Source organism: Protomyctophum parallelum (genome assembly GCF_964188405.1).
Source record: "Protomyctophum parallelum genome assembly, chromosome: 3".
Taxonomy (NCBI): Eukaryota; Metazoa; Chordata; class Actinopteri; order Myctophiformes; family Myctophidae; genus Protomyctophum; species Protomyctophum parallelum.
In genome coordinates, this window is record NC_139698.1 from 40,903,674 (window position 1) to 40,931,182 (window position 27,509).

The 27,509-nt window shown below is 42.3% G+C and overlaps 1 protein-coding gene across 2 annotated transcripts in view; it reads right to left on the reverse strand.

Annotated features, from left to right (window-relative positions):
* Positions 1–27,509, reverse strand: part of col6a4a (collagen, type VI, alpha 4a) — a 61,356-nt gene that overhangs the window by 14,014 nt on the left and 19,833 nt on the right. For both annotated transcript variants that reach the window (XM_083761343.1, XM_083761342.1), the window contains 20 exons: positions 26,132–26,692; positions 25,413–25,970; positions 23,090–23,668; positions 22,282–22,863; positions 21,721–22,070; positions 19,423–19,501; positions 18,544–18,689; positions 18,019–18,111; positions 16,821–16,874; positions 16,611–16,682; positions 16,289–16,315; positions 16,034–16,078; positions 14,230–14,283; positions 12,835–12,897; positions 10,015–10,080; positions 9,604–9,657; positions 7,930–7,965; positions 7,596–7,658; positions 3,779–3,841; positions 2,580–2,642 (listed from right to left, as the gene is read on the reverse strand). In XM_083761343.1, coding sequence (XP_083617469.1) covers positions 2,580–2,642; positions 3,779–3,841; positions 7,596–7,658; positions 7,930–7,965; positions 9,604–9,657; positions 10,015–10,080; positions 12,835–12,897; positions 14,230–14,283; positions 16,034–16,078; positions 16,289–16,315; positions 16,611–16,682; positions 16,821–16,874; positions 18,019–18,111; positions 18,544–18,689; positions 19,423–19,501; positions 21,721–22,070; positions 22,282–22,863; positions 23,090–23,668; positions 25,413–25,970; positions 26,132–26,692 — 3,608 coding nt within the window. The remainder of the gene's footprint in view (positions 1–2,579; positions 2,643–3,778; positions 3,842–7,595; positions 7,659–7,929; positions 7,966–9,603; positions 9,658–10,014; positions 10,081–12,834; positions 12,898–14,229; positions 14,284–16,033; positions 16,079–16,288; positions 16,316–16,610; positions 16,683–16,820; positions 16,875–18,018; positions 18,112–18,543; positions 18,690–19,422; positions 19,502–21,720; positions 22,071–22,281; positions 22,864–23,089; positions 23,669–25,412; positions 25,971–26,131; positions 26,693–27,509) is intronic.

Genomic DNA, 27,509 nt, shown 5'->3' on the forward strand with positions numbered 1-27,509 from the left:
CATTACAAGAGGGGATAAAATTAGGGTTGTTAACAATCGGTGCATAAAAAGAATATTTCTTTAACATTGAGAATGCCCTCTTTATGTTATTCCATGTATTCAGGGTGTTGTTCACAATAAAATTAGCCCCAATACCTGCTAACAATTTAGCATCAGTTATGAATGGTAGATTTGGTAGTAATATAAAGTTACATCTCTGTGGTACCAGATCCAACCATGTTGAGTTGGGGTCTTGTTCCACCCATTCTGCTAAATTGTTCACTACTGTTGCCCATTGATAATATTTAAAGTTGGGGACTGCTAATCCTCCCTTTTCCACTGGGAGCTGGAGCTTTTCCAATTTAATTCTTGGGCGTTTATTTCTCCAAATAAATGCTGACATGGCCCTATTTACATCTTTGAAAAGACTGTTGGGTATGACGTTGGGTATCATTTGCATAGGGTATAAATTCTAGGGAGTATATTCATTTTGATAATGGAGATACGTCTCAAGAAGGATATTGGAAGCTCCATCCATCTGGTTAGGTCCAATTTAATCTGTTTAATAACGGGGGTCAAGTTTGTGGTAAGGTAAGGAATATATATCCCTAAATATTTGAAGCCTTTATCAGTCAGATTGATTGGAGATACTATATTATTTGGATCTCTTGTTCCCAGTGGTAGGGCTATGGATTTGCTCACATTAATTTTATAACCAGAGAAATTACTGAATTCATTAATTATTTCTAATACAGCTGGGATAGTTCTCTTAGGGTTGCTAAGAAAGAGTAGTATATCATCTGCATATAGCGAGATAACATGCTCTTTTTTCCCGCTATTGATCCCCTTGACCTGTGGGTGCGTTCTAATGGCCTCTGCCAGAGGTTCAATGGCTACAGTAAATAGAAGTGCCGATAATGGACAGCCCTGGAGGCAAGAGCGTTCAAGGGTAAACTGTGGTGATATACAACCATTACTTATAACCATTGCTTGTGGTGAAGTATACAACAGTTTCACCCAACTTATAAATGCATTGCCCATAGAAAAGCGTTCCAGAACCTTGAACATATATCTCCATTCTATTCTATCATATGCTTTCTCCGCGTCCAAGGAGACCACTGCCGAGTCTAATATTTTATGTTTTGAATACTGAATGACCCACAATAAACGCCTTATGTTGGTATAAGAGTGACGCCCCTCCACAAATCCTGTTTGCTGAGGTCCTATAATGTGTGGTAATATAGGGTTCAATCTTTTAGCTATAAGTTTGGCCAGTATTTTGTTGTCCACACATTGTAAACTGATTGGTCTATATGAGGAGGGCTCCTCTGGGTTTTTACCCTCCTTTGGAATTAGAGTAATACTGGCCGTCTGTGTTGAATTTGGCAACCTTTGATTTAGGAAGGAATATTCATACATTTTTAATAAAAGTGGGGATAAAATATTCTTAAATGTTTTATATACTTCTGGTGGGAACCCATCAGGGCCTGCCGCTTTCCCCGAAGGGATGTCGTCGATAGCCTCTATTATTTCTGATAATGAAATATGTTTTTCTAATGGCCATCTATCGTATTAAAGGTCCATATCCGTGGTCTGGCATGTTTAGCTTATATGGTTCACAGTGTACTTGACCATTTCCAAAGCATACCGTTTGTCTTATATTCGTACAATATGAAAATATAACTTGCACGGTCGGGGGTGGGCAGTGGCTCAGTGGTAGTGTGACCGGATGGTAGGGCTGCACGATATGGAAAACAATTCATATCACGATATATATGGCAGATATCTCGATATCGATACGATACAATATATATCGTGCAGCAACATATTTTCTTAATGGGCGTGGCTAGCGATTCAGGGCTGGAGCCAGGCTACAACAGGACAGAGGGACAAACGGAGTGATGGTTTATTTTCCGAGGGGCACAGGCAGAGGGCTGGCTTTAGAAGTGGACGATATATCGATATGTCGACGATATATCTATATCGCGATACCGTTGCCTTTTTGCGATACTGATATTGTGCATGTTCATACCTCGATACCGATACGATAACGATATATTGTGCAGCCCTACCGGATGGGAACCGCAAGGTTCCCAGTTCAAACCCAGGCTCCCCCATAGTTAGTGTCAAAGTGTCCTTGAGCAAGACTCTGAACCCCTAATTGCTCCCAGTGTGCAGGTTGGTGCCTTGCATGGTTTCCTCTGGCATTGGTGTGTGAATGGGTGAATGTAATGCACAATCTCTGTAAAGTGCCTTGTATAAAGGCGCTATATAAATTAATTATATAAATAGATTTACCACACAGAACACACAAAATGTCATCCAATAGATTCTTGTCAAAGTTTGGTTATCGTTGTGTTTAATAAAGTGAAAATTGATTTGAACAGTCTAGAGAAAATTTCAATGAAAATGCTATAGGATTGTATTGACTGCTACTATGAAATCTGGCTTAACGTGCTTTTATTCTGTGCAAAGACTTGCTTCATTTTCATTCCACAACAAATGTCCTTGTTTGTCTTAAATGAACAGAATGTCAATTGCCCCCCACCTGGTCTGCTTAGAAGTGTTATATTAACATATAATGAAGTGACGTCACACACCTTCTGTCCATTAGCTCCATGGCGGCCTAATGATCCCTTGCTTCCTGCTGGTCCAGGGCCACCCTGCAATAGAGTCACATTCAGTTACACCACAGGCCAGGATTAGGCTACACAATGTTTTGGTCTTTCACGATGGTCACCATGTCAGATTATGCAATTATAGTGCAATAAATTCTAGCCGCGTCTTGGTCAGGACTGTGTGATGCAGATTAAATGGAGTTGGAACAACTGATGTTCAGGAGGAGGAGAAACGCGCATTGGCCCTGCCCTTCATGCCACTCTCCGCCCTCCACGTCAATCCACCTGCCCCCATTTATACCTGCCCAGTACCACCCAGAATCCTCCATGCTTCGCCCGCCTCGCTGCGTCGCACACCAGCCGCCTTCCTACAGGCTTCTCGCAACCCAACCCCACCCCTTCACCTCCATAGCAGCTCCTCTCCCCGCTCCCCCCAAAGGAGCTACTACATCCACCTCGCCAAAAGTGGATCAAACGATTAAAACAAAACTCTCTCCTCTCCTTATCAGGTTCCTGCGGGGGGATATTGTCCATGCGCACTGTAAGACGAACGCCTAACGACGAACGCCACACGACGAGTGCCATTCAACCTCCTCCCCAAAGACTCCAGGGTCGGCGACCCCCCCCCCCCGGAACCTACACATCCGCATTCATTCATCCCTCCTTTTCTTCACTGTCAATAAATTCCTTAAACCTCCCCAATGGCGTGTTTATTCCTACTAGTGAATCATCGTTTGCCTTCTGAACACAGACAGTGAGTCAGGAAAAAAAACAAACAATATGAAACGATGACGTGTATGTGTGTGTGTGTGTGTGTGTGATGTGTGTGTGTGCGTGTGCGCACTGTGCACATGTGTGTCTACTCCAAACACACACTGTTTCCACACTAATAACGTATGGAGCCCCTAAAGGGACATAGTTGTCAGAGAAGTTTCAAGGGTGCAACACTAGTATACACACCAATATCACAAAGACAAATTGCTTTACACTCATTGAACTACAGTAATTATAGTAAAAGATAAGTAATAAATATACAATTGGACTTTCAATAGCACAGGCAGTCTTTCAACATATTCATTCAGTGTAAGCAGAAACAATGAGATCTATTTCTTGGCAAATTCATGCAGTTATTTTACACTTGATAAAGAAGCATGTTGAGAAGAAGGGCATACTGTACCAACCTGAGGTCCAGGCAAACCCATTGTCCCTCTCATTCCAGGCTGGCCTCTTACTCCTCTGGCTCCCTGTGGATAAAATGTGGCACAATATGGTGATCTCATACACCCCTAGGTAGGTCACACATTTCACAAATGAATGCAAACAATGTCATACAGTGTGCTAAATGTATAATTCTTAGCTAAACAGGGCTGCTGTAAAGGGGGGTTCAATGGGGTTGTCGCAGAGTGCCTCATGCCTGTAAGGGCCTTCAATTGTGGCAGTAGGCCAAGGAGTCTTGAACATGGCTTGTCTGTGTGTATGTTGTATGCATGTCTGTCCCTGCAAAAGTAAACAATCACAGCTAATGCATCTATGTGCACCTGAACCCCAGCATCCATATTCTGGGAGGAACATAAGCCAAAAATAGCAGATCTACAGGCAGAGGGAAAAAGCCATCCAAGTATAGTTGTAATTCGAAGTCTGTTTCTCTAAGAGTGGTTAACACAAAGACGTCATGGAGGGGCACACACAAAGCCAGGCGTTGGAGGGGCTAGCACCCCTCAAAAAAGGCATGAGGAGTTAGGGTTATGTTAAAGAATGCTGATTGTTAATTCCTTGTGGCAATGATGTTTGTATAGGCCCTGCATTTAAATGACAGCGGCCCCTATATCTGTCCAAATTGACATTCAAAGAATAAATTACTGAGAGCATGCAGCCAAACAAAATCTCTTTTTCTAGTTCACAGTAATTGCGGAGGTCATCTGTGATCTTAATCGTGTGTGAACCAGCCATGTCACAATCTGTAAAATAAAAATCCCAGAGCAAATTACCTATTCACTAGTTGGAAGAAACACACTATTGGAAGGTTTAAGGTTTTTATTGAAAGAGAGAATGAAGTGATGAGGGTTGTGATGAGGAGGAGAGCGGGGCGTGGGTTCCGGGGGTTCGCCGACCCTGAAGTCTTTGGGGAAGGGGTCGTGTGGCGGTCAGCCCGCGGCACACGTGGGGCGTGATCGCGTGGCGGTCAGCCCGCGGTACGCTGGAGGCGTGATCCCCCGTGGGAACTGTGAGGAAGGGACGAGGTGAGGAGAGATGGAGGAGAAGGAGCAGTGGAGCTGCTGATCTTGAGGTGGTGATGGGGATGGTGGCGGGATACGAAAAGCATAGAGGATGCTGGGTTGTCTGAGGCGGGTATAAGTAGGCTGGGTAGATTGTCAAGGAGGGCGGAGGATGGCATGAGGGCATGGTCAAAGTGTGTTTCTCCGCCTCCTGAACATCAGTTGTTCCAACTCCATTTATATTTCAGCAAACATGTGTAAAGTCCCGTGTAAATCCTTTTCCTGACACTTTCCTTGGCCAGAATTATGGAGACTCCATTGGTATATGAAAGCTTTGACAGCATTTTGACATGAATTAAAATATATATTTATTGGGAACAGGAACGTTTGGGGGTGATTCTGTCACATGTATGCAAATGTATAATAGTATGTATATTGGTGTTGATCAAATTTGGGCTTGCACCAAACTACATCAGAGAATGGTTTCCAGGCAGAACTTAGGAAGATAGACTGACTATAACTCCACTGACGGCTTAAAGCTGCTATAAGCAATATGTCAACATTTTAATAACCCTTTATTTTGGTATCCAGTCAGCCAGGTAGAACACTCCCAAAAAAAGTGACACATCTAGGGGCCGCAATCTGCATTCAAAGATGTTCCTAGAAGCTTTGTCATTGGTCAAAAAAAAACCCGGTCGCAATGACTAACCAATCAGGAACTAGACATGCAAATCGACCAATGACAAGGCTTCTAGGAAAATCTTTGAATGCAGATTGCGGCCCCTAGATGTGTCACAGAGAGCGTGGGAGCGTTCTACCCATTGCTGGCTATCTGAAAACTGAATACCAAAAAAAGAAAAAGAAAAAAGGTCATTCAAATTTTGACATATTATTGCTTATAGCATGCTTTAATGGTAGAACAACAATGCCTCTCATTCCACCTCATTTTATACAGAACAGAACATTCCTGTCTTGAACAGGCTGAGCATAAGTGGCTATTGACAGACACACATGCTTGAACATCATAAAACAATAGTGCTGGGAATCCCCACAGTGAAACATCTGCCTCTAAAAAAATAAGAGCCAACCCTGTTTTAGTCAAATTCTCAGTTAGCATACTGTTAGTGTACAACTGTACATGCTAGAGGATGTAACTACCTTTGTGCTAGTATCGACTGCTACATCTTCATAGTGGATTTAAAGGTATATTCAGTGATTTCACTCAAAAAACCTTAGGTTTCGTTTTTGGCTGTGGGACCCAGCCTTTCGTCCAATCAGGATAGAGAGTCAAAAACGAAACCTAAGGTTTTTTGACCCCCAGGGGTTAACTGGGGACAGGGAGGAACTCCTTATATGGTCAGCACACTCTATAGTAGGGAGGATTATCACAACAAAACAAAAAAATAAGTGATATTTGAATTAAGTGAAATCACTGAATATACCTTTAACTTAACTTAATAACTGGCTTATGAAAATTGCTTGAGTGTGCCAGAAACAAATGTTTTCCCCTTGAAAATGTGTTTTCTTTGGTGAGCAACGTGGTTGTAAAACAAATTATATATTAGGTTTTACTGCAACTACTTTATACTTCATCACCATTAAAGCTTCAGTTATTTAGTTCTTTCTGCTCTCCAATGATTGACCTCCCACTCCTAAGCCACTACCAACAGATCCACACTGACACAGACACAAATTCACAAGAACACAATGAAGTCATCTCACATTTGGCAGAGTACTGGGAATCCCTGCAGCTTTACCTACAATTCCTAACAAATTCCAAGGAACCTTTATCACCGGCAGCCAAATGCAAGCGTCAGATTATTAAGATCCAAGCCAAGTTACACTGCAAGGAGACATTCCCCAACAAACCCTGTTACACAAACTCTCAGCAAATCTTTATACAGTATCAATCAGCTAATATACAGAACATGCTAAAAGATGTGGCTCTGTACCTTTGTGCAGACAGCATTAATTTATGCTGAACCAGACTGAAGAGCAAGCTTATATAAAGGCACACTGTAGAAAAGTGTAGATTACGTGGGCCTGAAACAAACTACTAGTAAAATTACTTATGCAGCATCTCTATTAATTGATGAAATGATTGTTTTGGCTTTTCTTTTTTTTTCACGATTTTGTAACATATTTTTCCCTGTGTCAATCATCTAATGTGATCCTGGGCTCTATACACACCCTCCGCCAACCTAGTCCCCATATATGGGGGACATGGGGAGAGCAAAAGACTTGAACTCATGCTTCCTTCAAGTGTCCAAGTTGCTCCTTTACACCTGACAAGGGGGAGTTTCCCTGGTTGGATGTAGCACATGGAAGGACCACGTTATTCCAACCATTTCCTTTCCCCTCCATCAGGCGCTCCAGCTGGCCAGGGGGAGGCAGTTTAGAGACCAGGATTACTGCATGTTTTTTGTGAGGGTACCTACCCTAGGGTACACGGGGAGAACATGCAAACTCCACACAGAAAGGCCCTTTCGCCAACCCCGCCTCAGGTATGGGCATGACGCGGAGGAGGAAACACGCCGCCAGCAACCACAGCATCCAGAGCGGGAATCGAACCCAGGACCTTCTAGCTGTGAGGCGACAGCACTACCAACTGTGCCACCGTGCCCCCTGTTTTGGCTTTTTAAATACTGACTTGTATTTACTATTATGCAAGTTTGTTCCACAGATGTGATAACTTAACGCTTTTATTTTTTTTAGATCTGAATTTAACTGAATTGGTCTCGTTGTATCGGGCATCAAAGGCAGGACAGTTTACCACACTGACCTGGGGTCCTGAAGGCCCTGGGGACCCTGGAACTCCCGGGGAACCTTCTCCTCCAATTGCCCCCTGGAAGACAAATACACGCACGCACGCATTCGCACGCGCACACGCACACGCACACGCACACACACACACACACACACACACACACACACACACACACACACACACACACACACACACACACACACACACACACACACACACACACACACAGACAGACAGACAGACAGACAGACAGACAGTAAGACTCACTGCCTGAAAAGGGAGCATGAATCTGTAAATGACCAGCATGAACTGAGGAGATTTGTTATTATTACTTAATCTCATACCGTACCTTGGGACCAAGTGGTCCTCTTCTTCCTTCTGGGCCCTACAAGGCAAGAGGACAGACTTAGTTTGTGAGCGGGCAGTATGGTCTGTCAGTACAATGTACAAATGTAACCAAAAGGACCCTTATGGGCCCTTTTTGGTTACCTTTGTCAATTAGTGACAGTTTAATTCACAGTCTCGCGGAGGAGAATGTAATTTGGCCCATAGCACTTACCCTACCCCCTTAGATAGCATTTCTGTTGACTTAGATAGCATTTGACACAGACTTATAGCATGTTATGTAAACAGCACTATAATTGCATTGTATATAGTCATAGCACGCCATAGTACATATGCATAGCATAGTAGTAAATATGTATAGTTTATATGTATAGTGTATGTATAGTTTCATTATATAGATATTCCACTGTTACTTTCTTAGCTTACGCATGTTTCATGATAAATGCTTTTATGTGATGTATTCCCATGCTTTTTGTTCTTGCTTAATGTAAGTCGCTCTGGATTAAGAGCGTCTGCTAAATGCCTAAATTGTAAATTGTAATTTAGAAACGTCATAATCTAAATAGGCATCTATTGCTAATCAGCATTTAGCCCCGCCCACTGTACCTCTCTGGTGCTGAAATGGTCAAATCCTGCCACCCCCATGCTGTCTTTCTGTTTGTATTCATGTCCCCAGGAACATATTGCAGGAGGTGGGACGAGTTTAAACCATTGCAAATCATAAATCGTCAGAAATCTACCGGGAGTAAGATTAAGTAAACAGTACCTAATATCCTTCTTGCACTTGTCATAGTGTGTGCCTGGATAATGTATTTCCACTTTTTCTTGCAATTGCCTATCTCACCACTGTGATGAAAAAAACAAGTCAGAACGGTAATTCTAGCTTTTTAAATGTTAAGCTGTGTCGGAAAAGTTTTTTTTTTTTTTAACTATTTACTGTTAATGTTTCTTCCATGCATCAAAGGCACAATAGGTAAAAGAGGATACAAAACAAAACAAAAATGAAAGGCGCATTCAGTGGAACGCATATATCCGACAGGCCAAGTGGAGCTCACTATTTGGGCAGGTCTATGTCTGTCTATAGCATATCTATGACATATGACTCCATATATTTACAAGGTTTATTATATAAACATGGAACATTTGTGAAATATCAACTGAAATATGAAACTCATTGAGCACAATGGGATTTAGACCTCGGCCTGGTACACATGAAGTCAATAAATTGTTCCCAAACAGCAGACATGTGACATCTGGTCACTTATCTCAAGCAGAGTTTCACATAGCCGTAGTAGCTGTGTGACTATTACTGTATATAGTTTGAAGACAGGATTTGTTCGCAAAAATAAAATAGCTGAATTTCTAGTTCATTGTAACCTAAGGCTTGATTGCACCTTAAATAGAAAAAAGAAAAACAGGAAATTGAATCTCCACTTATTTATGTTCCTTTTCTATAAGAATATGAAGTTATTCTCGCTAGCAGATGTTCCCATAAATGCTAGCACTGTTAACACTTTGTAGGCTAGTGGTTCTCAAAGCCTTCAGGGTTCCTTGAAGGCATTCCAAATGGACCCTTACGGGTCCGTAACTCTCCGATTCATGGGGATCCTTGAAATTGAACAATTTGAGAATAACTTTGGGGTTTTAGAGTATAAAATGTAGAGCTTTAAATTCTCACCGGGCCTCCATTAACTCCACTCTCCCCTGCTACGCCATCGCCTCCTGCATCTCCCTGGAGCAGGACAAATATGGGTTTTTGATTGATTGATTGAAATATTTATTAACAGTTTGTAGAATTTACAGTACATTTTAAGCACAAACTCAATACAAAGACTGTCAACTGTGAGTGGACGACCCAATTAAGCATTACACTTGTTTACAACAGGGTCCACATTGTTCAATTCATCAAAACATTTAAAGACATACAAACATTTAGAGACATACAAATAGACATTTCTATGTAGCTAAATTCATCATTCGTCATTCGTCATTCGTCATTTGTTAGTAGTATGTAATAATTTAAGTACAAATTTTAAAGGCATCTGGGTTCTGCTTTATCCTATCAATTGTCAGCCATGATGTCACCTACTGGTAAGCCTGGGTTCCCGACATCTCCTTTGGGTCCCGGCACAGTGTTGTCCACACCCGGTTCACCCTATTGGATGACACAACACAGATTCTTACTTTGAAGATTTTCATTGAGGTGAAAAGACCATGGTGCCATGGCCCAGTAAAGGCATGCAAATTGAAGTCTCTGCTACGTATGCTAGCTGGTGGGTTACAGATGCGTTCCAGCTGTGTGACATTTTGTAAATACAAATGACCTGTCACCCAATCATCCTCCAATCAAAACCAATCAGATCAGTCAACAGTTTAGTCTAGAGTAACAGTGTGTGTGTGTGTGTGTGTGTGTGTGTGTGTGTGTGTGTGTGTGTGTGTGTGTGTGTGTGTGTGTGTGTGTGTGTGTGTGTGTGTGTGTGTGTGTGTGTGTGCGTGCGTGCGTGCCTTTTATGCGTTTTCTTTTCAGGTATTTTCAGGTATTGTCAATACCTGAAATCATGAAAGAATACAAAAAATAACTTGAGTCCCAGCAGACTTAGGAACTATGACACGGATAATGTAATATTAACACTCCTGCCATACATGTCATGTGTGAGTGAAGCACATAGTTCTTCTGCTTTGTAAAGAGAGAAGCAGCTTAGAAGGGGAAATGAAGTATTTCTGTCAGCATACCAAAGATATCATGTAACCACATGGCTAACCACAAGCATAGAGGAGGGCATGGGGTCACATGCTGTCTCAAGTGACAGGAGAGCAGTGGTGGAGTGGTGAAGTAACTAAGTACATTTACTTATTTAAGTACAATTTTGAGGTACTTTACTTAACATGAGTATTTCCCGTTTTCAGAACATAAAATGTACTTATATAAACCTCTAAAATTGTCTTTCAGATGATTTATCCCTTTAAATTTATGTCCCATAGTCCATAGATTCTAAAGGACCTATAACATAAAATTCAACTTTTTCTATTTCTTTTGTGTTTTTGGGGCTCCCATGTGTATTTTCTATCCCCACAAATAACCAATTTTGAACAATCAGGCCTTCATGTCATATGGGTGTTTTAATGGAAATTGCTCTCAGGAACAGCTCGGCTGATTTTGGCCTCATTGTGATGTCATCAATGTCACCCTACTTTGTATGATTTCCACTTTGTTTACAATGTCCACCATTGTTGATTTTCCAAGCTGGCATGGAATGGAAACAAGCCTGGTTTTATCTAGCATCAGTATTATAATGACTCAAATATTAAATTATCTGCATATCAGCACCCTCACCACCTCAGGACATTGTGGTACTGCAGCTAAAACTGCTGTCAAAGTCCAGAAATAAATGACAAGGCCTGGTTATATCAGAGTGGTGATTGAGGCTCAAACCATTAGAAATAACTTTGAGGGACATAGACCATATGATTATTAAATATTAAAAGCAGTTTTAAAATGCATGTTATTTGCGCTTTAAAGGACAACTTTATTTTAGTTTTTTTCAACCAAGGTTCATGTTTTACAAACTGACGATTGAGCCTACGACACAGTATGGCATCCCCCTAGTACCTCTCCCTTCACATTCAATAGAGCCTGTGATATTTTGTTGCCAGAATGTAAATTCCCTAGCTCTAGTAGGACTTTACTAAATAATAAAGAAATCGGCGTAACAATGTTATATATAAAAAAGACATATTCAGCCATTTTCCCGAATGCCCCTTCCCCACTTTCAGCAAATGAAAAAAATGATGTAAATGTTTTACAATCTCTAAGCGACTGATCGTTATTTATCAAAGGTTGGTATGGTGCAAAAAAGGGGGGGTCATTCAACTATTTTTTGAGCCTGAGGGGGGGATATGTTTGTGTGTGTGTGTTATTTTGGCTTGGGGGAGGTTGTACAACTTTATTTTGTTGAATTTTGTATTTAAAAAATGTTTTGAATATTTTGTTTTTCATAGTGTTTGGTGACACGTTGTTAGCTTGTAGATCTGTTCTACCAGCAAAGGTCCCTCCCCCGGCCGCTGATGTAGTTTGCCCCGTCTGACGTGTAGCCACTTCAAAACAGCGCGGGACAGATTGATTCTGCGTTCATAACATTTCCAGTAGAAAAAGCTAAAAATGTTTCAAGCTATAAACCGCAATGTTTGAATTGCGGGCCAGCAGCAGCAGGCTGCTGAAAAGAGCCAGTGTTGTCGGTCAGAGAGGAGGAAGGCGAGCAGCAGCAGGTTGACTGCACCGCTGCTGAGGTTGCGGTGGTGGTGTGAGGTGTCTCTGTGAAACCCAGCGCCGCATCACTGAGTCAGGAAAATGTCAGACTGAGATGATAATAACAACAATAATAATAATGTTGGGGCTGAGGTCGTGGATGATGTTACGATATAAACTTCTCACAAGTTACTGTTTGTGACTGAAGTTGCTTGTGAACGAAGCTCCTCCACATAGAAAGTAGCAAAACATCACAGGAACACCTTGAGGCCTTTATGTTGATGAACATGGAACATTTTGATGGAAGAGACTCTACCGTCTTTGGACAACGCGTATGTGGTTGTAATAGATTAAAGAAAGAGTTACACTATTCGGTGGTGCCTGGCTGGCTAAATGAGCCGAGCAGGCAGTTGAACGTTGTTGTTGCGCAAATTGTGCTTTTGTGAGTATGACGCTGTAGTATTATGGTATGCGACTGCGTGACATATTTATTTAGCATTCATTCATTTTCATCATCCTGGGCTTGGGCACAGAGGCGACATTTTTTGTGCTGTAGGCCAGCGGTTCCCAAACCTTTTTGGCCATGTAGGGCAGGCTATATACACTAAGAATTGGGACAGTGAGACAGACAAAGTGATTTATTTTCTTTTTATTTTAACTCACCGGGTCTCCTCTCAGTCCTTTTTGACCTGGTACCCCCGGCTCTCCGCTGATACCTGGGATGCCCTGGGGAAGTGAAACAAATCAAACTTAATTGCCACTGAAAAATAATGAATCAAACCATAAATAAGTGGTTAAGGGCCAACAGTGTTAGAAAGGAGTTCATGTTGTGATAGAAAGGAATTTGTGATCGGAAGGAGTTCATGATGGAACATTTTAAAGTGGCCCTACACCATATACAGTACATAAAACATAAATATAATATATAACATAATAAATATAATATGGTCCATAACATTGAGAATTGTTTTGTTTGGGTTGAATATATGTAAAAGAAGTCACTGTTGAGTGGTGCTCGTCTTTAGTTCGAGAGAGAGAGAGAGAGAGAGAGAGAGAAAGAGAAAGAGAAAGAGAAAGAGAAAGAGAAAGAGAGAAAGAAAGAAAGTGAGTGCCAGTATGAATATAGTCTCTCGAGCCAGACTGTCGGCACACACAATTTTCCAATGCTTCCGTCATTTGCAATGAAAACACTGGAAATTAGAAAAAGCGGAGCACAGGTCTCCACCAGGTCAGGAACTTTGTTGTGGTCGTGCAGTATTAGCCAAATAGCAAAGACTTAACAGTAGCTGGAACTTTTAGTGTGTTGTAGAGGATTTATTATGATAGGATCACAAAGAAAAAGATCACAAAAGTTGGCCTCCTGGTGGCGCTCTAAAAGGCAGAATGGAAAATGCAAGCCAGTTATTTTTCCTTGGCCTCTAGGGATTGTGTTACACAGATCGGTGCAGTTATAGGTAAAAATGCTCTACAGCCGGCACCGGTCTAGTTTTGATCAAATCTGAAGGAGTAATACCCAAAAATGTGTTTTACATAAGTTCACCTCCTGGTGGCGCTATGAAGCTCAGATGTGAAAAATGCACGTATGCATAGCTTTTTCCCTGGCTTCTATGGAGTGCGTATACAAAGTTTTACACAGATCGTTGCAGTTATAGGTAAAAAGAGCACACACACACACACACACACACACACACACACACACACACACACACACACACACACACACACACACACACACACACACACACACACACACACACACACACACACACACACACACACACACACACACACACACACACACACACACACACACACACACACACACACACACACACACACACACACTCCATTCGGTCTTTGTAGTAGGGTCCTAATGTAAATCAAATTAGTTGAACCCTATAGCCTATAGTGAACGGAAAACGACAAACTGATGAGAGCTTCCGTTATCGACATTCAGGAGGCATATAGTTACAGACTCTCATTCGGAGTTTGTGGAATAGTAGTCTGGCTTGAGAGACTGATATGAACATGAATGAATAAATAAATGTATATTTTTACTGGGTTTCCTGGATTTCCTCTCTCTCCTGAGCTCCCACCAATTCCTGTTAGGCCCTGCAAACAGACAATAACAACTTAATTAGGATACATAGACAAAAATAAACAAACTTCCTCAACACGCCCAGTCACTTCCATGACAACACAAATAAATAAAAGTTTTCAAATTGCTGCCCTATAACAAGCCAAGACATTGAGCAGCAATTAGTTGATGTGGTGATGACTACAGACAGAATACACAGAATATACAAGGCTGTATGCTGTATTTTATTATTGAAATTGTTACAATTTCTTTTTATACAGAGCCTGAGGAAATAAAGAAAAGTAATGCAGTCAGTAGTAGGGTGTCAACCTCAAGGATTTAAAATCTCCCCAGTTTACTCCTTTAGAGAAAGGTTATTTATTTCCTCTTGGTCTCAATGTATTAAAAATATCTGTTTATTTCTAAATGTAGTGTTTGATGGAGGTCCAGGGGGTCCCCAGCTAAATGATGGATAGTTAGAAACTAAATGGACCCTTGCAAATGGAACCATTAAATTAATGGTCCCATTTGTTAATTCTGAACGAATTTTCATGGCAATCTGGCTACTACTTTGGGACATATGTTGTTCACAGACATACAGACTCTGGCAAAATCATAATTGTGGTGAGGGGTTGCATACGTTTGTTCCACATACTAACAGTCCGACAGGCATTAGTCCGACAACTCCGTCGCTCCCGACATGTGCAGCAGGTTAAAACTATCCAGTGGCTGGTTAAAACCAACCTGTGCGGGTTAAAACTAACCCGTGGCTCCCGACATGCGTGGCAGGTTACAACTAACCCGTGGCTTCCTGTGAGGTTAGATTTAGGGTTGGCTTTTGGGTTGTCGGATTCATGACTGTAGGACTGGACCAATCACATGCACCGTGGTGTGGGTGACGGCTGTTTTAGGCAGTTACTCCTGGCCAAACTACTGTAAATGGGCTTTGAGCTGGGTGTGACTGCTCGCTCACCTGTTGTGCATTGATCTAATCGATACACAACAGGCTACCGCGTTTAAACGACAACGGTCTCTAGAGAACGCAACAAAGTGAAACCCCCTTCCAGAGTGGAAATCTTTGAAAACGCTCCGCCTCATGTCTCCATGTAAATGGGCAACACAGCGGAATCCGCAAAACGTGTGATGTCATGGCTCATGTCGGCTCACGTCAAGTATGCTATTACATTTTGTGCAGAACTGCAGAATCCTGCATTGGTGTCAAGACAAAAATGGCACCAATAAATGAATAAACATAGGACGTGTACGAGATTTGCCGTCAGACGCTGATACCCACTTACAGTAGGAGACCATTAAATAAACAGCTGTGATAGGAAGTAGAACGGAAGTGTTTCTACTCACGCATGTCTGGTCTATCTGGCAGAGTGTCACACCGCCACCTAGCCACCTGGCATGCACACTACAGCCTTTTAAATCACTGTTGCGTCTCCATGTAAAAGTGAGAACACAATGGCCTTTTGTCGTTCTATTCTGATCGTTGCCATATCCATGTCCATGAGACGTGCCCTCACATTCACTTGAGGTAGACCCTCGGTCATGACAGCATTTACATCTGCTTTGGTTTGTACCATCTTGCCACTCTACAATAAATGTGATTTGAACCATCAAGCTGACTGTGTCCCTACGTTGGAGTACCAAGCCAGTGGTGGCTGGTAGCATCAACCTTGTTACAACAACCTCCTCTGCAGTTGTAATAATAACACAGACAGACAGAGATTCCAAGAAGTAGCGTAATAGAAATAAATAATTATATAGTCTTATAATTACCTGTTCGCCATTTACTCCATCAAGCCCATCCTCTCCATCATCACCCTGCAATGGCAAAATGATTCAAAGATGTTAAGTAACTGTAACTGTTACGCATTTAAATCCTATTTTCTTTTCGTCTTCTTTTTCCAGCTATCATGACCTTTAAACTTATCATTTAGACTTGTTAAAGGTATTTCACACTGCATACAACGTGTATGTCTTATAACTTCCTTAGATAAATACATTTGCATTCCAAATGAGTCAGTCACTCACCCTGTTTCCCCGGTGGCCTCGGTATCCCTGTAACATACACACAGATTAAAGGCAGGTCAGCAAAGGTTGCTCGGCATATGTGACTAGTGCAAGAGCAGCAATTCATTATGTAAATAATTATATTTATTTGTGTGTGTGTGTGTGTGTGTGTGTGTGTGTGTGTGTGTGTGTGTGTGTGTGTGTGTGTGTGTGTGTGTGTGTGTGTGTGTGTGTGTGTGTGTGTGTGTGTGTGTGTGTGTGTGTGTGTGTGTGTGTGTGTGTGTGTGTGTGTGTGAGGGTGTGTGTGTGTGTGTGTGTGTGTGTGTGTGATTATCTGTTGTACCTTCAGTCCTCGTGACCCAGCACAGCCCTGTATCCCCTGAGGTCCAAGTGGTCCAGGTAGACCTCTGTCACCCTGGGGGTAGACACAGACAGCTTCAACAGTGAGTGAGCATCCAACAAAACATCATGACACTACATGCATGTTGCATGCTTTCTTGGCCAGAGGTCTGTCATGAACAAAATAAATGAAAATGAAAGGACAAACACTTACAGAAATGCCTTCCTCTCCTGGGTAGCCAGGATGGCCCTTTGGCCCGACCACGCCCTGTGCAAAGAAAGACAACAGGTGAGGAGCTACATTAAGACACTATTGTCCCGTTCGATCGCCATTTACAGCATTCACTCAAATCTGTCAAAGGTCAGCACACAAATGCATTTTACAGTTCAGACACTTATTCCCATACATTTTGCCCCTACTTGTCATCTATTTTGCGCTACATGAAAATGCAGTTTGTGAGGGTAGGTACCCTCACAAAAAACATGCAGTAATCCTGGTCACTAAACTGCCTCCCCCTGGCCAGCCGGGGCGCCTGATGGAGGGGAAAGGAACTGGTTGGAATAACGTGTTCCTTCCACGCGCTACGTCCAACCAGGGAAACTCCCCCCTGTCAGGTGTAAACTGTAAAGGAGCAACTTCGACACTCAGGCATGAAGGAAGCATGAGTTCAAGTCCGTTGCTCTCCCCTTGTCCCCCATATATGGGGACTAGGTTGGTGGAGGGTGTGTAGAGCCCAGGATCACATTAGATGATTGACACAGGGGTGAAAAATGGGTTACAAAATCGTGGGATAAAAAATATATAAAAAAAAAAGAAAATGCAGTTTGTCCCAAGTTCACAATTGTGTTGCTAAATTTCAATTAAATTGAAAAGCAGTTCTCTTCAGTGACAGTGTTGATTTTGTCGACTATTACTGTGACAAAAAATACCTCTATCAAATACCTTTTTTCACTGACAAAAACTAAATAGAAAGTAGAAACTAAATGAAAACTAAGCTATGATGACTAAAACGTAATGCTTGTAGATCTGCTGTTTTCAGCAAGTCTAAAATCAGTCATTACAACGGCATCAAGACCCGCCAAAATACATTTTAGTCGACCAAATCAACTGTAGATTTAGTAATCTTATGATAATTTGTCGATTAAAACTAGACTAACACCAAAAATATTCCAGGTGACTAAAACTAAAACTATTCAAGAGACTATGACTATGACTGTTTTAATCATGGAATTGGATATGAAATGGAATGTTATTTATTTAAATAATTAAGTTTCCTCATCGTTAATGTATATCTACAGTATGTGTTCTGAGCACAACCAAAGGAATGTTTTAAGGTTTTTCTTCTGTTGTATAGTTTCACACACTTTTGCACCAAACGTTAAATGTTTAAAGTCATGCATGTTACAGTCACCTTTGACCCTGAGGGGCCCCGAAATCCACGAATCCCTTCGTGTCCAGAGCACTTGCACATAACATTACAGCAGTCTCTATCTGCCACTGCGTCCTAGAGATAGATAGACAACACAATACATTCAATGGGAGGGAGAGTGTGTGAGGAAAGAGGACTGACAAAAAGATAATTATGGTAAATGATTATTAGGAGGGGGGACTGTCAATCATCAAGGTTCTCCTTTGAAAGACAGATTTACCATCACCCACCATTATTTCCTTTTGACATTACCCTCAGGACCATATTTTCACTCCTCCAAACTGACAAGCTGAGGCAAGAAACAATTTCTGAAGAGACAATAACGCCTGCCATACTTCACATGCTGAAATGTCACTCATTTGCAAAAACAAGCCTATTATTGAGCTTTCACTTTCAGGTTTTAGAAATTAGGACTACGATACAAATGTGTTATTGGGCAGTCTTGTCCCATTAGAAGACTAAAGTAGTCGAGGTATTAATGGCTGTAGACTGACAGCCACAACTTACAACTTGTTTCAGCATGGTGCTGCCCACACTATGCATGCCAATGCTGAGAGGAACTTTGTAGCCAAACCCTCGACCAAACTCCACCATTTGCAGTTGGCCGGCATCTCTCGCTCCCTCCAGGGCAACTATCAGCAGAGCACTTATACCTTAGCAAACAAGACATGATATTGAATTAATGCCTTTGTTCTTACAGAAGATATACTGTATAGTTGCATCATGCCATGCATCATGCATGTCATTGTCAACACATGCAGTAACTGAATTTCTATTGAGGAAATGAACTGGAAATATAATATTTAATTATACTGTATGTATATGTACACTAACATCTGTCTAAATATTGAATGTATTATACCATGTGTACCAGTATATACATATATAATGTAGGTAGAACAGTATGTCTCTATTTTGTTTTGTTTGGAAGATATACATTTTTCAAAGTATCAATTGAGCCTGGCAGCTGGAAGTCGGACTAGCTGTTTAGATGATAAGTTAACAGCAATGATTTTCCTTGTATTTTAAATGTAACAATAGCTGGTAGTTATTTTGGTCCACACCCACTGATAATGCCCACAATCTACCCATCAAAGCAAATGTCTACTGAGCCTTGCCCAACCACAATCAGTGAAGTGAAGATTGTGGGCTGGCTTTGCAAGGCTGAAGGCTAGTATACTCATGCCTTTACAGTAATAATGACATGTGCTATATTACCATCAAATCTGAAATCAAGGCATTTAATCAAAATGAACAATAAATGATTATTATTGTCCACCCAACCCCAACACACTTTGTCCCATAAAGTGGTCCTGCTGTCGTGAAAATGTTTTGATCTGGTCCACCATAAATAATTATTATTATTGAGATTCTCTTCATTTTTACCAGATTGACGTAGAAGTTCTGATTCCCGCTCCAGTTTCAGCACGTCTTCATCGAGTCCATCTGAGAAGATCACTAGCACCTGGTGGGTAACAGCAGCAGTCACATTAGATTGGTGCTAATCCTGATGGACAATACTTATACTAACAGGTCTGTCACCATTTATAAATAATAGCCAGGGCCGGTTTAGCGGTCCAGGCACCTTGGGCTGGTAATCCAGCATGACAGTGTCTCACGGCCCGATCCCAACAAACTTTGCTGTGTGTCTTCCCCCCATCTCTCTCCCAGTTTCCTGTCTACCTACTGTGATCTATCAATAAAGGCAAAAAAGCCCCAAAAATATCTTTAAAAAAGGCATTTTAAAACAATTTCTAAATAATTATTCTATTCTATTCTTTCTAAATTACTGTACACACTATGGGCTCCATCTTGCGGCAGGGGCCCTTTTTCCTTAATTTGGGGATTTAATATTGTGTGAGAGGTGTGGCCCCGTAAAGTTTGTTATCGGCCCAGGCCGTAGTGTAACGGTCTGGGCACCGGACTGGTGATCCAGTCGCGGTGTGCCGCGGGTTCGACTCCCGGACCCGACACGGCCTTTACCGCATGTCATCCCCCCATCTCTCTCCCGTTTCCTGTCAGCCTACTTTCTATCCCTTAAAAAATCAATAAAGGCGTATGCCGCAAAAAAATATCTTAAAAAAAAAAAAAAAAAAAAAAATTTGTTATCTTGTGCCACAGCCTAAGGGCTCCAATGTTGTCGCCGCTGTTTCCCGCGATGCGGCCCGCAATGCAGCAGTGGCCCGAAAATTACGAGTATAGGAGCTTGCTATGTCCCTTAACAGTATTTTGGTCCAGCGTTAAAACCACCCGTAATGCCAAATTATTTTGGTAGAGCGGCGTGCACCTCAATGGAGATGTCCAGGCACAGACTAGTCAGGCTGCCTCATCTCTCCTTATGCTCCTTTTGCATCTCTTTGTAATTTTCCTATAATCAGCAGAAGTGAGTGCTATGCCACTTCCTTGTGTCCATTGTGTTTATATAATTGTATAGTCAAGTTATTTGTGCCAGGAATTGTGCTGCGTGTGCGTGCGGGGGGGGGGGGGGGGGGTTCAGGGGGGAGCAGGGTGCATCACAAGTGAGACTTCAAGGCAGCAGCACATCACTCTTCCATGGGCTATAGACCGTAAGGCTATGGAGCAATATAGCATAACGGGCAACGGATATGGGATCTCTTAAAGGCAATGGCACATGGACTGGTGATTGGTTCAACTATTGTAACTCCCAAACCACACCTATGCATAAGCATAATATAACGGGTAACTGAGGTGTTTTAGGGATTTAGACAGGTAACCAAGATACCAACTTTAGTGGGGGAACACCCCTTCCCCACTGCTAAATACCAAAATTGTATTTAGAAAGATCGAACGAAAATGGAGCCCTATGTCCCTAAAACACCTCCATTACCACTTACATTATGCATAGGTGTGGTTTGGGCGTTATGATGATTAAACCAATCACTGTGCCACCTGTCATTGCCTTTATCCATTATCCATTTAACATTATGCCCAGTGATTTACACTATGGCCCATGGCCATGGAAGAGTGACACGTTGCTGCCTTGAAATATAGCCTATTTATATTTGATACAGAGGCCGGGTTGTTTTGTGTCCAGTAGCTCCAACACAGCCTCACTCATACAAATCTAATAACTTCTTTGACTAGACAATTAAACACAATAAGCACAAGGAATTGACACTGCTGATTATAGTAAAATTCCAATCACAGAGATTTGTGGAGAATTAAGACAGAACGAGACCTCTGAGCTGTGAATGTTGTGCAACATGACTCAAACCGAGGCAGCTCCAACTCAGGTCTCACCGTCTCAAGAGTCAGGAGCGCATTCTTTTATCAAACAGAATTCGCATTATGGGTGGTTTGAAGAGGCACTTTCCATTGTCCTAAACCTGTCTGCATAAGATAGCAAATATTATAGGGAAAGCGCATCAACACGGCTACAGACACACCTCCACCCGCAAATATAGGAGTCGGCAAAATGAATAGTGGGTTGTGTGGCCGCAAGATAACATTTACGCATATAGTGGAAGCTCCTAAATGCGTAATTCACGGAAAATGTTTATTACTTGAGGATAAAGCATGGCATAAGATGGAGCGCAAAGTGTTTCAGGACTCAACCAACATTCTGGACATTTACTTAACTACCAAAGAAAGGTTGATAGGCCAGTGCATCGACAGTGGTGGTATAATGTGTGCAAGATTTCTTTCAGCATCCTTCCAACTCACCTTCACACCAGCATTAGACTCTGTCCTAAACTTGTCTCTGAAAGAGTGCAACAGATCAGTGTTGAAGTAGGTGGCCTCAGACATCTGCCAGGCCATGACTTTCTTCACCACCTCATCGCTGTAACCTTCGAAGTGGAAGTTGTGCAGTGCCTGTCCATTACGGCCCCAAACGCTGTATGCAATGTTGGCAGTGACGGGTGAGGGTCCAATACAGCACAGGCCCTGCAGTGTGGACACATAGTGGGCGATCTCTGGCAGGAATGTTTGGAGCTTGGGGTGACCGCTGACCAGAGGCTGGGTTGTGGGCCTGTCTGAAATGTCGAATCCAAAGGCGATATCTATGCTGCAGGCTATGGGAGAAAAGACAAACCATTTGCTTACTGTCACTCAGTCAATGCTTCTGAAAGAGATAGATAGACAGAAACAGTGAAAGAAAGAAAGAAAGAAAGAAAGAAAGAAAGAAAGAAAGAAAGAAAGAAAGAAAGAAAGAAAGAAAGAAAGAAAGAAAGAAAGAATAGAGAATGAGACTAAATAAGGTACCAGGTCCATGGACCAATTTACCAGGTCTGTCTGGGATGAATGGACTGGATTGGCAGATGGTATCAACCACTTTCTGCTTGATTTTTGCCAAGTCGTCAAAGGTCTTCACTGTGAATAACTTCTCAGGGCTGCCCGTGATCTGCAGGAGCTCCAGGTCGTGCACATCTCCGATGCCAATGGCAAACACCTCTATTCCCTCAGCTCTGAGGATGGCGGCCGCAGCATCCACCTCATCCTGCGAATCACCGTCCGTGATCAGCACCAGGTTCTGGGAAATGCCTTGTGACTTGCGGCTGCCATGTGATGCTAGAAAGTAATCCTTAATGAACCCTAGGGCAAGTCCGATGTTTGTTCCTCCTCCGAGTTGCCTCATGGCGAGGATGCGTTCTTTCACTTGAGCTTCATTGTGTAAATCATTGAGGTAAAACTCCTTCTGAGGAGAACTGCTGAACTGGGCAACTCCTACCTGGACAAACTCCTCACTAACTTGGAAACTTGACACCAGGTCTGTCATGAATGTCTTCATGGTCTTGTAATCCGTGGGGTCAATACTGCCAGACTGATCGATCAACATGACCAGGTCAGCTTTCTGTTTCTCACAGGCTGCCAATACAAAGACAGGTAAAGATAAATGTTCTGTGGCAGTAGATAGAGCAGGGTTCTTTTGAAAATCATGCAATAATTGTATATTCATTTTGAAATGTATTTAGAATGTGACGAACATTTGATTTAAGAAATATTTCTACATAAGGTTTTACACATGTAAAAAAAATGTTGTGGGGGAAAGCAATGTTTTATAGACAGATACATAGATAGACAGATATCTCACCTGGCTTAGTGTTATTGCAGAGGACATGTGAAATATTCTTATATAGACCCTCTAAAGCTTCAAAATCGTTCACATAGAAAACCCTGGATGCGTCATGATCAGCCATGATCTCGAGCTGAGCCTTGTTTGCTTCTGCCACTCCAATACTGAAGACCTTGATGCCATTGTCTCGCAGTGCATTAGATGGAGCAACTAAATTATTGGCGTCGGTAGCGTCGCCATCTGTGATCACGAATAGAATCTGGGGCACGTGTAAAGCTCCTCTGCCACCATTTGCTGCATCAAAATATTGTAAGGAATATGCCAGAGCTTTGCCTGTATAGGTATCACCATATGGTGACTTCAGGCTTGCTATGGCCTTCAGAACTTCTTTTTTGGAATAAAACTGATTCAGAGTGAAGTCCACTTTGGCTTCGGTGGAAAAGAGAATGACGCCAAAGCGTGTCAGCTTCTCGCCAACTGTGGTTTCATTTACCACAGACGACATAAACTTAATCATGCTTTGGAACTGCGGTGGTTCGATACTTGTGGATCCATCCACCAAGAAAATCATGTCAGCAACTTCTGTCTTCTTACAATCTGTTTGAAAGAAATTGGAAAGAAAAAACATAAAACTTCAATCCCAATGCCAATTATGTGTTTTGTCATCTAACTAATAATTCTAGTGATTGCGTCCTCCAAACTGTGTCCTAAAAATTTGAGGATGAAATGTGTGGACGGAATGCATCCGTGCTGTGATTGTCTGGAAGGTGTGTCATTATGCGCTGTGATTGGCTGAACTGGTGTGCCACATGAGCCAATATAAGTGGCATAGAGACGGGGAGAAAGAGGGAGAGAGAGGTGAGAGATGGGGGGAGAGAGAGGGTAGAGGGTGAGAGAGAGAGAGAAAGGGAGAGAGAGAGAGGGGATAGAGGGGTGAGAGAGAGAGAAAGGGAGAGAGTGGGGATAGAGGGGTGAGAGAGAGTGAGAAAGGGAGAGAGAGAGAGGGGATAGAGGGGTGAGAGAGAGAGAAAGGGAGAGAGAGGGGATAGAGGGGTGAGAGAGAGTGAGAGGTAGGGAGAAACTCTGCACATACTTTGGGTATATCATATCCCCAAACGGGTATGGACTAGTGATAACTGGAAAAAATGCCCCTCTGGGCACAGGTCTCCACCAGGAGGATAGGAGTGTGTGTGATGTTTGGCAAAATGTTTAGGAGTAATATAAACATGTTTTTTTGTTTGTTTGTTTGTTTGTTTTTTATGCAACAATTTTCATCATTTTGTTGGGGAAATGCAGAGCCAGATCACTCATAGCATCTCTCATGATATAATTCTGGATGAGCATGTGCAGCATTTTGTACAAAACGGGCCACTCCTGAAAACTTTGAAAGGCAATCAGTGTAGAATCTGAAAAATCCAACAGACTCGTCTAGATCACATGACTACAGAGATCATGTGTACTGATTTGCGTGAGATTTGGATGAAATCTGTGCGACTAACATAAACAATGTGTTTTGCAGAAATCGGCCTCATGGTGGCGCTATAACCGGCAGATGTGGAGAGATGCAGGGAAAATGTTTTTCCATGGCCTCTAGGGAGTGCGCATACCGGTACATAAGTTGTATACAGATCGATGCAGTTATTGGTAAAAACAGGAATTGCCCTGTTATAGCGCCACCGTGATTTGGAAAAAAATGAGTGGCATGTCGTCCTCGGCCTAGTGGAAATGTGCGTGTATAATTTCACGGAAATTGCACACTGTTTGTGACTTGTGACATTTTGTTCAAAGCGAACCAATCATGTGAGCTTTGGAAGCCAATCTTAGCCAATCAGGATGGAAGATGGGAAATGGTGCAGATCCGTGTTGATCACATGACTATGGAGATAGTGTATACCGAATTGTGTGATGTATGGATAAAATGTGTACGAGTAATCTACAGAAATGTGATTTGCCTAAACCGGCCTCATGGTGGCGCTATAACAGGCCGTTGAGGAATATTTGGGGCAGAGGTTCGTCGTTGGCATCCAGGGGGCAGGGAGTGTGTGTGCAAAGTTTGGCATGGATCGGGCCAATGGTGCCGGAGATTAGCTGGTAACGGACAGACGGAAGGACGGACGGACACACGCACACACGGACGGAGTCCAAAACATACTCTCTCCCCATGCCTTCGGCCTGGTGGAGACACTAAATCAGTAAATTTGTTTTGGTGCTATTGATAGAAATTATGAAAAATCTTTGTAAAATAATGTTCTCTTCCAAAAAAAAAGCACATAAGTCGGACTGCCTTTTGGTGTTTAACTACAGTCCCAAAGCAGTTATACATGAATCACGATCCTCTCACCTCCTTCTTCTTTACAAATCTCCAACGCTAATTGACTCTCCAGGTCCTTCAATCCATCAAAGTCCCTCTGAGAATACACCCTCTCCTGGGTGCCACTGATCTCCTGCAGCTGGGTGGAGTTGGCATTGACCACTCCAATTGCATAGACTAACACCCCCTTGGCCCTCAGGGCTTCAGCAGGGCCCTTGACCTCATCTTGGGACTCTCCGTCCGTGATAACTATAAGTCTCTGTCCCAGTTTCGGACGACCTCCATTGAGTTCATCAAAGTACAGAGAAACAGCAGAAATAGCTTCGCCAGTAAGTGTGCCTCCACCGATCTGTTGCATAGCTTCTATTGCCAGCGACATTGCAGATTTGTCAAAGAAACGGTTGAGAGGGAATTCAAGTGTCTGAATGGTGCTGTACTGCATGACGCCGACATGCACTTCGTCCTGAGCAACAAGAGACTTGCTGACAAGTGATTTCATGAAGTCCTTCATCTTCTGAAAGTCCTCTGGATTGATGCTACCTGAGCTGTCAATCAAGAAAAGGAGGTCGCCTGGTTTGTCTTTGCAGGCTGTGAAGAGAGAAATAGCAATTGTTACCTTTACCCTATTGCATTACGAGGAGATATGCTTTGACTCCTACCATAGCTAATACATTATCTATACTAAACCTGGAACATCAAAGCCATCTGTAAAAAACAAACAAACAAACAAGCAATCCAGCTTATTTTACCATCTTGGGCACAGATATCTGTCATGATGTCATCCTTGATTGGCCTCAGGGCATCAAAATTATTAACCATGAACATCTTCTGTGGGCTGCCAGCAATCTCTTGCAGCTCTGCCTTGTCTGCACTTTTCACACCAATGGCATATATGATGATGTCTTGGGCTCTTAGTTTCTCTGCAGGAAGTTTGACCTCGTCTGTAGACTTTCCATCCGTGATGACAATGAGGTACTCTGCGACTTGATGACCACGGGTGACCGCTGCTCTGTCAAAATGCTCCGTCATAAATGACAGCGCAGCTCCTGTCTGAGTGCCACCGCCTATTTGCCTGATATTCTCAATACCCTTTTCCAGTGATTGGACGTCTGTGTAAGCTGTCAGGTCAAATTCTAAGTTTGGTGTATCTGCATACTTGGCGACACCCACACGGACAAATTGTGGCCCGATACGCAATGTATGGACAAACTCCATGATGAACTTCTTCATGTCTTCGAAGTCAGCTGGATAGATGCTTCCAGAGTGGTCAATAAGAAAGAAAATGTCCGCTTCTTCAGTTTTCACACAGCCTACGAGGAGAACAACAATGTCACTTTAGGATTCATTTATATACAGTACATTCTATTCTGAGCATCACTATGTCAATTTACTAAACTTCCACCAGGAGTTCCACCTGATCTTCATATGCTCATTATAAATGGCACAATTTCAGTTGACTCACTCTGCGTCTAATTGGTGGGCTGTGTGGACAGTTCAGAAACCTACCTACCAATGACATTGTTGATGGGGATTCTAAGCTAATAAAAACTACAGCCTTTCTCTCTCCCTGGAAAGTTGCAGCAATCTTGCATTATAAAACACATGACCCACCCTGCCTACCGATGTCACTGGTAGGCAGGTTTCTGAACTGCCCACAGTCCTCTGAACAGTCCTCTGACAAACAGAGTTGAGTAGAGAGAAATGGTGTCATCTTATAATGACCATTAGTGAGGACCAATTATATGACCAATTATATTGAAAATGGTTCAAAGTGGTCCTTTAATACAGTGGTTCTGAACCTGTGGGTCGGGACCCTCACATGTTTGTTTTGGGGGTCCCCCAGATGACAGTAAAGTAACAATTTAAGGACTTTTAACTTTTTTAATACCATTACTGCATCAAAAGTAATCATCAAACTATACTATAAAAACTGCTCAAACATTGGCCAAATTGTCAAATAATATAAGAAAGTTACATTAAAAAATTGATGATCTACGAGGCATTGTAAGCTTGTTGATCGGCTATTTTCACAATTTTTATCTGTAGAACCGAGTCCATCAAAATGTTATGCCTCAACTCCTACATTCCAATCCCGATCAGGGTGTGTGGGGGGTCCCAAATTCAAAT